Source organism: Aedes aegypti, chromosome 2, assembly GCF_002204515.2.
Source record: "Aedes aegypti strain LVP_AGWG chromosome 2, AaegL5.0 Primary Assembly, whole genome shotgun sequence".
Taxonomy (NCBI): Eukaryota; Metazoa; Arthropoda; class Insecta; order Diptera; family Culicidae; genus Aedes; species Aedes aegypti.
Genome location: NC_035108.1, coordinates 45,625,832 through 45,638,202, shown reverse-complemented (window position 1 = coordinate 45,638,202; position 12,371 = coordinate 45,625,832). Strand labels below are relative to the sequence as shown.

General features: G+C 36.7%; 1 protein-coding gene across 2 annotated transcripts in view; it reads right to left on the bottom strand.

The window, feature by feature from the left end:
- Nucleotides 1–8,920: 8,920 nt before the first annotated feature.
- LOC5570515 (venom acid phosphatase Acph-1) overlaps nt 8,921–12,371 on the bottom strand; it is a 28,008-nt gene continuing 24,557 nt past the window's right edge. For both annotated transcript variants that reach the window (XM_001659153.2, XM_021840731.1), the window contains exons 3-5: nt 10,112–10,210; nt 9,807–10,049; nt 8,921–9,742 (exon numbers count right to left, since the gene is read on the bottom strand). In XM_001659153.2, the coding sequence (XP_001659203.1) occupies nt 9,035–9,742; nt 9,807–10,049; nt 10,112–10,210 (1,050 nt within the window). In that variant the 3' untranslated portion in view covers nt 8,921–9,034. The remainder of the gene's footprint in view (nt 9,743–9,806; nt 10,050–10,111; nt 10,211–12,371) is intronic.

Here is a 12,371-nt window from a genome sequence, read left to right as displayed (position 1 = left end):
CCCACTACTGTATTTAAACGCATAACTGTCACACTATACAATTCGTAGCGCTGATCTAGAAAAAAATATTCAGTACGCAGTTTTTAATTAGCTGTGGTTTGGGAAAATCGTTTTGAATATCGTTTTACGTTGGCACTACATCCAATGTGGAACACGACCTGTTTTATGTGTTAGTATTATCGGGATGCATTCATCATTCATGCGAGCCTAACGTCAAATTTGATTGAAATTTTCAATATCTAAATATTATCCCATCCGTTTTTCAATTAATTTTAGTTGAATTTTCAAGAACGATCACAAAATTCTTCTAGTTTTTGGAACCGCGGTCAACGATTAAAATTTACCGTTATTTTGGATTCATCACGGAGACTACTGAGGTAATCCCACTTGATGAATCAGTAACCACTTTAGAGTCCATGGCTTGCGACAAATCAACTTCATGATTTAGCAAATCAAGTCTAAATAAAAATAGTTCAACCGGTTGTTGATGCCTTGGTCACATGCTGGGTTGTTCCGAATACCAGTTCACTGGTGAAAGTGGCCATTATATTGGCGAATCTGAAACCTGGCTTGCGACAAACCAATTTTCATGAATTCAAGTCTTAAGGTGGTTCAAAGGTATTTGAATGACTTGACCACATGTCGGATTGTTCCGAGTTCTCGGTTCCCAGAGGGAAATGATCACTAAATTGTCGGCTCCGAAACCTAGCTGGTAACATCAATCTTCATAAATTCCCAAATCGAAGCTAAAGAAAGGTAATTCAGACGTTTTTGGATGACTTGATAACATGCCAGGTTGTTTTGGATACCTTGTTCCCCAGAGGAAGTGGTCATTATATTGGCGGTTCTGAGATCTATCTTGCGATATATCAAACATTATGAATTTGCACATCAAGTCAAAAGAAGAATAGTTCAAGATATTGTGGATGACCTCGCCACAAACTGGCTTATTCCGGATAACTGGTTCTTCGGTGCAAGTGGCAAATATGATGGTGTTCTAAAACTCAATTTGCGATGAATATCATGATTTTTCAAACCATGACCAAAGAAATGTCAAATCAAATCGTGTGAAGATTTCTCGCATACTCTGAGATAACGCCCTAAAAGCCATTGGTAGCCACGTGTGTAGCTCGTTGTTTCTGAGCAAAAGAAAGAATAAGCATCCAAACCAACATCACGGGCAGCTAGATAATGATCCTTTCTTTCCCATAGCATTGTTAAATAACATGAAAATCAATTCAAATGCTCAGAAGTTATGCGAGATTTGTGTCGTGGATTTTGAATTAAATATTTACTCCGCAGAATAACCTTGAATTCGCAGATGAGTTCCTCTCAAGCCTGCAGCTGGAAGAGTCGATATAGGATATTTTTACTTCTTATAAACTCTCTAACTTACTCATCCAATCTTTCTTTCACTAACTCATACATTTTCTCATTATCACACATACAGAAAACTTTGCGTTCCATCCCAAACTATACAATCGTTTTTTTTTTTTCACTTCCCCACACATGGCTCCGTTTGGCACATGTCACTTGAGCCTTCTATAGGTGCCTTAACATAGTCTTGAGAATATACGTCCTCTACATTCGGTACAATCTATACGTAAGAACGGTCATCTACAGCAGTATACCCAAGGAACAATTGGTAGCTTTTAAGATACTTACGTGTTTAATACAAGCTGCATAGCAGCAACCATTGCTGAACAAATTTTTAGTTGAATCATTAATTCAATAAAATTAATTTCCGCTTATAAAAAAGCTGTTAATCCTCTTGCAGTTTGTGTTTTGAATAAGAGCTGAATAAACCTCCGAAAATGCAAATATAGTAGCTTTTGTTCTACAACACATAAGAAGTTTAACAATTGACTGATTAAAAGCTTCTATAGGTTGTAGCCATCATTTTAGTAGCATATTGAACATTTGATTAACAACAAATCGTACAAAAGTTTCAGTGTCTAATACTTAAAATGTTGACCAGCATGATTAGTAAAACTTATAAACAATGTGAATAACAGTATATGAGTATGCTCTTATTCAAGCAAAACATATTATGTCTTTTTATGTTATTTTCAAATGAATATGAATGGTGACGTAATGGATCAACGAGGGTAAAGTTCGAATCACATTGGATTAAAAATATCAAAATTTAAATTTTCCATATGTAGTGATTATCATCTGCGACGTTATTGATATCGGAAAAAGTTACTAAACATACAATTTTTAATGATAATCGAAGTATAAATAATAATTTAACAATAGTTACATGAAAGTGGTTACCCAACTTACAGTCAAGTGTCACAAATAAACATACATAGTTAATTATTGTTGAATAATGGTGACAGCTGAAAAAATGCCCTACAAAGAGCTGAGAAGATGGTATTTAGATCCAAATTTAAGTCAATGTTCAACATTTTTCATTGGAATGAATAATAGTAGAATCAACACTTATTAAACTTCTCCAAAGAATCTCTGTCGACTTGTCAAAATTGTTTTACTAATAAGTTGAACAAGTCATTTTTCCTTCTATTAAAGAGCCAATATTCCACCAAACAAATATAGTTGTGTAAACAGATGTACAGGAGACGAATTAACGTCTTGGTTGCTTCGCACTTCAGCTGTTTCCATGTTTAACATGAACATGATTAAAAGCTGAATAGGTTTTTTATAAAATCCTAATACAACATAGATATATCATCCGAGCAGGTCATCCAAAGAAGTCCAAAATAACGATTACTAAACACATTGTTCAGCAACAAAGAAGCTTTACAAAAGAGGTCACACCATAGCCAAATTTTTGACAAATGGACAAAATATCTAAAAATTGCGTTGTATTCCTAATGTATTGCAAAGTTCAACTTACTAATATTCTTATTATTTATTTTTATTTGAGTGGCTTTTCGCCCTTGGCGAATTCGCCACTAACTTACTAATATATAAAAACATGTTGGATACAATAATAACTGATGCTTTCTCAATACAATATTCAATTACGTTTAGAAAATATTTTAAATCAGTCTTCTGACATAGGATTATTGATTGAAATGTATTTTATATTTGTATAATGTTTAATAGATGGAAAAAGTACGACACATAATTAAAATATTAACCTAGTAGAAATATTATACATTTAATAAATGAATTTTAGTATAGTTAGATGAACAATTCAATTAAAGTTTTAACAAGTTAAAACTTATTCATTTCAGACTGTTTTTACTTTGTGAATAAACTTTATTTTTGACCGGCATTGAAATAAATTTTCTCACTGTGCGCTATAAATAGCCGACTGAGTTCAGCTCGCATCAGTACTGAACAGCAGCAGAAGTAATGCGCTTATTCAGTTGTTGATCAGCATAGCACGTGTTGATTAGTTATTGTTGAATAGAAGCTCAATCATGATCAATAATCAGCTACAAGAGGTTTATATTGGGCATTGGAAGGCTGATATATGAATTCAAGGATGGCGCAGATGGCAAGGTATACCGCTGACGATGGGAAGGTCTCGAGTTTGAATCCAGTATTCAGGTAACTATTAAAAGTGTGGTTATTAATTCATGGTAAAAGGTATACACTGCATTTGTTGTATACAGTGTTAGCTATTTTTAGTCATTTATTTGTTTTCAATCAATTTTGTGGCAGTTGAATAAAAGCTGAGATGAATGCTTATAAAGCGATTTTGAAGTTGTAGAATAAAGTCAACATACAACGATACGCTTTATAACTTCTCCAAATTTGTGTGAACAACGCCTGAACAAAGGCTTCACTTGGAAATAGTTAAAATGTTGTTAAACATGATGCTGAATTAAACTGCAATAATGTAGTTTGTTAAACTAGCGTTGTTAAATCATCAATCCTTATTAAGCTAAGTGAAACCTGAATAAACATCATTACAATATATGATTACAGTCACTAAATGATAAGAAGCTTAATAATTTCGCCAGATTTGCTTGAACAATGTGTGCGTAGCAGCTGCAAAGTAATATAATAAAGCAACTATTCAGTATGTAGTTGTGAAAAATTGCTTAATAAATGATTATAAAATAGGCAAATGTTTCTTGGGAAGCTTGTAGTTCAGAAGCTGGAAAAATTGTTCTTCAGAAGCTGGCAAGAAGAATTTGGAAAGCTTCTCTTCCAGATACTGAAAAACCTATCGTCCAGGAAAGCTTTTCCTCCAGGAACTAGGAAGTTTTTTCTTTGGGACCTGATCTGACCTCTCTGTCAAAATTTAGAAAACTTCTGCACCTAAAGCTGAAAAATTTTCCTCCATAAGCTGGAAAGCTAATCGTCCAAATGCTGGAAAGCTTTTCTGCAAAAAGCTAAGAAGCTTCACCACCAAAGGCTTTTCTATTCCTAAAGCGATAGAAAAAAATCTTTCAAAAGTTGGGAAGCTTCTCCATGATAAACTTGAAAGCTTCTCCGTCAAAATCTAGAAAGCATGCCTTCTGAAAATTGAAAAATAAAACATTTCATTAGCTTTCCATTAGCTGGTAAGCCTCCCCACCAAAACCTGAAAAATATCTTCGTTAAAAACTGGAAAGTTGATCCGCCAAAAGCCGAAACGCGTTTTTGTAAGAAGCTGGATTACTTTTCCGCCGGAAGCTGGAACGCATCTCCGCGAAAACCTGAAAAATGTATTTGCCAATAGCTGTTAATCTGCTCCCCCAAAAGTAAAAAATCTTCTTCGTTAAAAATTGGACAGCTTCTCCACCGAAAGCTGAAAAACTTCTACGCTAAAAGCTGAAAAACTTCTCCGTTAAAAACTGCTAGATTTTTCGGTCTAAAGTTGGAATACCTTTGGGCCAAAAGCTATATGGCTTCAGGGTCAAAAGTATGAGAGCTTTTTCACCTGAAGCTTGAAAGCTTATCGTTCGAAAGCTGAAAAGCTGCTTCACCAGAAGCTAAAGTTACCAAAGCTAAAAACTTTTTCTCTCGAGAGTAGAAAGCTTCTTCTCCTGAGCTGAAAGCTTTGTTTACTACATCTGCCAGAAGCTAAAACAAGCTTTTCTACTATCAAAAGCTAAAAAGCCTTATCCTACCAGAAGCTGAAAAGCTTTTCTACCAGAAACTGGAAAGCTTCTCCACCAGAAATTGTAAAGTTTCTCTACCAAAAACTATTAACCCACTAATACCCAACCCCGCCTTTAGACGGGGTACACTTTGGAATTTTGTGTATTTTTTCGTAGCTCGGAAATCAAAATAATTTTATTTTTGGTTTAAACCTTGACTCATAACACGCATATAAGAAAAGTTTTTTATGACTTTTGAATCTTTTTTTTGCATTTTTGAAAATTGTTTGAAAAATTGTATTCTTATATAACCTACAAATTCCCAGAGTTCATTTAACGTGTAATAAAAAAAAATCGTATCTTTTATATTTTTCTACGATCAACCTATCACAAAAGAAGAGCTTGGTGGTATTGAAACAATTCCAAACCTGTTTTTCCGTTAATTGCAAGGAAAATAAAAATATTTCCAGAAAAATATTAAAAATTTAATATTTTTAAAAGTATTGTAAAAATTTGAATTTTTATTATTGCCAAAAATCAGTAACTAGAAGAGGCTTCCAGAAAAAACGAAAAAGGGTAAGGATGTTCAAAAATAAAAAAAAAATAAAATCAAAAACCAAAATTCATAGATTTGCGAATAAAAATTAATCATTGCCAAAACGTGTTTAGAACAATTTTAGATAACTAAAAATAATATTTAGATCGAAAATAAAAATTTGGGTATTAGAGGGTTAAGAGCTAGAAGTATAAAAGCTTTTACAAGAAGCTGAAAGTTTTATCTACCACACACTTAAATTATTTCACCGACCTCAGTAAAATTTTTCGCCGAGAACCCAACAGCTAAGTGCTCGGTAAATTTTAAAGCCGAATCTCGGTACTTATTTTACCGAGATTTCGGCAATCCGAATTTTTCGCCGAGATCTCGGCGAACGTTACCGAGATTTGGTAAACGTTTACCGAGATCTCGGTAAAAGTTTTACCGAGAATCGTCAAATTATTACCGAGATATCAGCTGTTGGGTTCTCGGCGAAACCGTTTAAGTGTGCAGAAGTTGTCAAGCTTCTCTACTGAAACTGAAAAACTTTTCTACTACAGTCAACTTTCGTTCGTTGCACTAAACCTATAGCCCACTTAGTGAAAGACTTTCACTAATCGGGCTGAGTTTCGAGCTGTCAAATAACATAGAACAAAAGAAAAACAGAGCTACCAACATTGATAAATTGCGTCTAATGTCAGAAAATGACGTTTGCCTTTGTTTTAGGTGGGCTATAGCCCAACTAACGGGAGCCCATTTAAACGTAGCCCACTTAAAGATAGTGCATCGAACGAAATTCGACTTCTCTCCTAGCAACTTGAAACCATCTCTACTACAAGCTTAAAAGAAGAAGCTGAAAAGCTTCTCCGATAAAAGCCTAAAAGCTTCTCTAAAAGAACCTGGAAAACTTCTCTATCAGAATTTGTAGAGCTCTTGCAGAAACTGAAAAACTTTTCTACTAGAAACTTAAAAGCTCTTCTACTAGAAGCTTAAAAGCTTCTCGGATAGAAGCTTAAGAGTTTCTCGGCTAGAAGCTTTGAAGTTTCTCAACTAGAAGCTTAAAAGCTTCTCAGCTAGAAGCTCAAAAGCTTCTCGGCTAGAAGCTTAAAAGCTTCTCGGCTAGATGCTTAAAAGGTTCTCGGGTAGAAGCTTAAAAGCTTCTCAGCTAGAAGCTAAAAAGCTTCTCGGCTAAAAGTTTAAAAGCTTCTCGGCTAAAAGTTTAAAAGCTTCTCTACAAGAAGCTGAAAATGTTTTCTATAAAGCTGAAAAACTTCTCTATAAGAAGCTAGAAAGCTTTTTCACCAAAAGCTTTCTTCCCGTAATTGAAAGGCTTCTTCACCAAAAGCTGGAGACACAGACAAACAGACCTAACACTTAGAATAAATCGCGATCAAAATCAATTAAAACGTAGCCCACTTAAAGATAGTGCAACGAACGAAATTCGACTGTAGAAGCTTTAAAGCTTCTCTCCTAGCAACTTAAAACCATCTCTACTACAAGCTCAAAAGAAGAACCTGAAAAGCTTCTCCGATAAAAGCCTAAAAATTTCTCTAAAAGAACCTGGAAAGCTTCTCTAAGAGAACCTGGAAAGCTTCTCTATCAGAAGTTGTAGAGCTCTTGCAGAAACTGAAAAACTTTTCTACTTGAAACTTAAAAGCTCTTCTACTAGAAGCCTAAAAGCTTCTCGGCTAGAAGCTTAAGAGTTTCTTGGCTAGAAGCTTTGAAGATTCTAGGCTAGAGGCTTAAAAACTTCTCGGCTAGAAGCTTAAAAGTTTCTCGACTAGAAGCTTAAAAGCTTCTCAGCTAGAAGCTCAAAAGCTTCTCGGCTAGAAGCTTAAAAGCTTCTCGGATAGAAGCTAAAAAGCTTCTCGGCTAAAACTTTAAAAGCTTCTCGGCTAAAAGTTTAAAAGCTTTTCTACAAGAAGCTGAAAATGTTTTCTACCAAAGCTGAAAAACTTCTCTATAAGAAGGTAAAAAGCTTTTTCACCAAAAGCTTTCTTCCCGTAATTGAAAGGCTTCTTCACCAAAAGCTGGAGACACAGACAGACAGACCTAACACTTAGAATAAATCGCGATCAAAATCATAGTCGAGAGAACATGTACGCCCAATGCTTAAATCAGTGTGTTTGTCAAACGTGAACAAAAACTATGCGAACGCTGCGGGTGGTGGATTGACCACCTCCAATATATTCGTATCGACCGCTAAAATGGTTTAAAAGGTCAGAACCTAGAAGTTTCTTCGTAGCACTAGCAACTCCTTCGCCAGAAATTTGAAAGCTTCTCTAAAAGTTGTGAATCTTTTCCTCCTGCTTTTATTTCAGAAGTTGGAAAATATGTTTAGTAGCCGGAAAGTTCTTTCAAACGTTAGAGAGCTTATTCAGACGTTGCAAAAGCTTTCATAAAAGTTGGAAAGAAGTTTCTCATAAGCTAGAAAGTATTTTCTCGTGAAGCTGGAAAGTTTCTTCTTCAGCAGCTGAGAAGTTTATCCACCAAAAACAGGAAATCTTTCCGCCAGATACTAAGCTTCTTCTCCGGAAGCTGGAAATTTACTCTACCAAAATTCGTAAAACTGGATAGCTTATTAATATGTTAGAAAGCTTCTCATCCAGAAATGTTCCAGCTTCTCTTACAAAAGCTGGAAAGTTTTTCTTCTAGTTGGAAATAGGAAAGCTTCTTTTCCAGAATCTTAAATGATTCTCTTCCAGAAGCTAAAAAGCTTTTCTACCAGAAATTGAGAAGCCTCTACGTCACAAATAAAAAGCTTCCTCCGAAAGTTGGGAAACTTCTCGACCTGAAGAGCCTGAGCTTGAGCTTTTTTAACCGCCCGTGGTTGCTACTCCAGATCAGCTGCACTTACACAATAAACCAACCAGATGACTGCTTGGGACTAACAGATACCCTCAGTATAGGTGCTGGTTATCTCATATTTTTAGGCATAAATGGCGCCTGCCACGCCAGAATTCAGACCGATGAGAGGAAGGGACATGAATTGATGTTGCATTTAAAACTGGCCCACAGTAGACCGGATATACCCCTGCATATACGCCATGCATCAGGCGTAAGGAAAGAAGTGCTATAATGATGGAAGAATGGAAACGTAGGGAAACGGTTTCTTGAAGTGGTAGCCAGACCATCAAGCTCGTCGACGGGGAAACATCACGACCCGGGAAAAATTTCCAGAGGCTAGATTGCTTTTTCTTCAGATACCTGAAAGTTCGTACTTCATGAGCTGAAAAGCATCTTATTTTATAATGGATTATGGACTATCAGAAAAAAAGTTAACCGATTTTATACTACTGTCCATATACTCAATCCCGTTTTCCAAAAATGACCCATTCCTTGAAGTCAAACATAATCGATTCAGCCAATAATGAAACACACATTTCATACTCATAACATCTTTTAAATCACAATTTACTTAAAATCACATTTCACACTAGTATCTATATTACCTACCTTAGATTTATAAACGACCCCACCCAAACACAGTGCAGATTCAGGGTCCACTGGGAGGTGGCTCTTCGAAGCCGGCGTCATGCGCTTTACAGAGAACGGCCATATCGGTCGGCACATGGCTATCGAGCAGCGTTTTCAGTTTTTCCACCGGGCAGTACTTGCTGCAACCGGGAATCTTCAAACTAATCGGTGACTCTCCGACGTTCTTCTGGTAAATTCTCACCGAGTACTCGTCCGTCCAGCGGTGTTTGTACAGTTCGAAGAGGGCCATAATGGCGTAGCCCGGAACTTGTTCCTTCCACACGTTGAACGCCGAAAGGATGTTGACCACCGATGAGTCGTGCCCGGCGTATAGGAACATTTTCTTGTTCTTGTCACGGGTTCCTTCCGAAGCTATCACGGCTTCCCATTCTGAAATGGTCTTCTTCAGGAACGGTCCACCTTTCAGCCTTTTTAGCTCGTCGTTGTAGACGTTCAGTGTATAGCCAAATGTGACCAGTGGAAGCATCTTGTCCGGGTAGTATTCTCTGATCCACTCGGGCAGCGCAAGGCCAAAGTCGTCCTCCGCTTTCAAAGTGCTGAATAGCGATTGGACATCGTCCGGCGTTTTGATATCGGATCCGGTTATGGTGGTGAGATTATCCAACAGTTCTTGACTGTCGTTGAGGAATTGTCGCACCTCAGAGCTCTCCATGACTTCCATCAGAGCTTCGTGGTAACGAGGACACGATTTCCGGACCAGCAGTAACTGTAATTGAGACGAAAATTAGATAAAACAGATATTGTCATCGGGTATTACCGCCGTTACGAACCGTGTCCTCATCCAAAGGCTCGCTGAAGAAAGGAATCGGCTGCCAGTTGAGATCCTTGTTCCACTCTTGGGCAGTGTCTGCAGGTGGATAGAGCGAAGCTAGCACCAACTCGATGGACATCTGGGTCCGCGAAACGCCCGTGCTTTGGGCAAATATTTTGTCCGGGTGGTAAAGTTTCCCCAGTAGCTTTCCGTAGCGATTGCGTAGCCACGTGCCTATGTCATAGAGACTTCTTCTGCCGAACTGAAAACACGAGTTTGGTCAGGATTTTCGCGGTCTGTAATGTCGATAGGTTTAGGTCTTACGTTTGTGAGCTGACCCCATCCGTAAGGGGAAAACGTACTGTTCACCAAAGGATCATTGGGATAAGTGTCAACCGGTGTTCGTTCGCCATGGCGGAAAACCTGTTGGAAATTAAGAAAGATCTGGATTAGAAACTCAAGTATAAATTTTAATTTTATCCCTCCAACAAGTTCATAATCTTTCCAAAAAGCCGTAGCGGTAAACGCGCAGTTATTCAGCAAGACCAAGCTAAGAGATTTGGATTGGATTTGGATTGGATTGGATTTGGATTGGATTTGGATTGGATTTGGATTGGATTTGGATTGGATTTGGATTGGATTTGGATTGGATTTGGATTGGATTTGGATTGGATTTGGATTGGATTTGGATTGGATTTGGATTGGATTTGGATTGGATTTGGATTGGATTTGGATTGGATTTGGATTGGATTTGGATTGGATTTGGATTGGATTTGGATTGGATTTGGATTGGATTTGGATTGGATTTGGATTGGATTTGGATTGGATTTGGATTGGATTTGGATTGGATTTGGATTGGATTTGGATTGGATTTGGATTGGATTTGGATTGGATTTGGATTGGATTTGGATTGGATTTGGATTGGATTTGGATTGGATTTGGATTGGATTTGGATTGGATTTGGATTGGATTTGGATTGGATTTGGATTGGATTTGGATTGGATTTGGATTGGATTTGGATTGGATTTGGATTGGATTTGGATTGGATTTGGATTGGATTGGATTGATTTGGATTTGGATTGGATTTGGATTTGGATTGGATTTGGATTGGATTTGGATTGGATTTGGATTGGATTTGGATTGGATTTGGATTGGATTTGGACTTGATTTGGATTGGATTTGGATTGGATTTGGATTGGATTTGGATTGGATTTGGATTTGGATTTGGATTGGATTTGGATTGGATTTGGATTGGATTTGGATTGGATTTGGATTGGATTTGGATTTGGATTTGGATTGGATTTGATTGGATTTGGATTGGATTTGGATTGGATTTGGATTGGATTTGGATTGGATTTGGATTGGATTTGGATTGGATTTGGATTGGATTGGATTGGATTTGATTGGATTTGGATTGGATTTGGATTGGATTTGGATTGGATTGGATTGGATTTGATGGATTTGGATTGGATTTGGATTGGATTTGATTGGATTTGGATTGGATTTGGATTGGATTTGGATTGGATTTGGATTGGATTTGGATTGGATTTGGATTGGATTTGGATTGGATTTGGATTGGATTTGGATTGGATTTGGATTGGATTTTGGATTGGATTTTGACTGGATTTGGACTGGACTTAGATGGATTTTGGATTGGATTGGATTAGATTTGATTTGGATTGGATTTGGATTTTATTTAATTAAGAATAGATTGAATTTCAATTGAATTTAATTAGCTTGTCGATTGGATTTTGGAATGGATTGGATATAGATCCAATTTGGATTGCATGTGGGTTGGATTCATATTGGATTTGATGTGGATTGAATTTGGTTTGGATTTGTAGTTCAAATTGTATTTGCGCCAACCACTACAGCATTAGGGCTAGGCGCTAGAAAATAAGTAGAGTGTGACGTTTGCTTGTGGTATCATCAAATTGAAACATGTTCAACACCACGACAATTTCAAGACCTCCGCGTCACTTGCTTATCAACAGATAAGAAATACAACAATTTATTAATAAAAGCTCTCAGTTAAGGCATCGCCTATTAATGATGTTAATAATAGAATAATTTAATTTAATGAGTCGTAAAATAGCTAAGAAGAATTATGGGGCAATATGTGCATAAGGGATGCAATGAGTCACTTTGAAATTTCAATTCAAAATCAATACTTTAACATGAAACTCATGATTCATGAGTTCATGAATAGGACTATCACATGCCCTAACAAAAAAAAAGTATTATGCAAGACTGATTTAGCTAATTTTGATTTCCTTTTCGATAATATTTGATTTCCTTCTTGATAATATTGTGATATATGATTGGTAAGAAGTTCAAATAGTCGTAGCAGTTACCGCATAGATATTTAATTAGACTATGATGAAGGGCAAGTGTTTGAATTCCGGTCTAGCCGGAGATTTTTTCGGATTGGAAAATTTCTCGGCTTTTCAGTTCATAGAGTATTTTTATGCTTGCCACACGATATATAAGAGCAAAGAGTTTTTATTGTTGTCTTAGCACCAAGCTGAAAATTAAACTTATTACACACTAAGCTCTCACGGTGAATTTCACCGTAATGTCAACA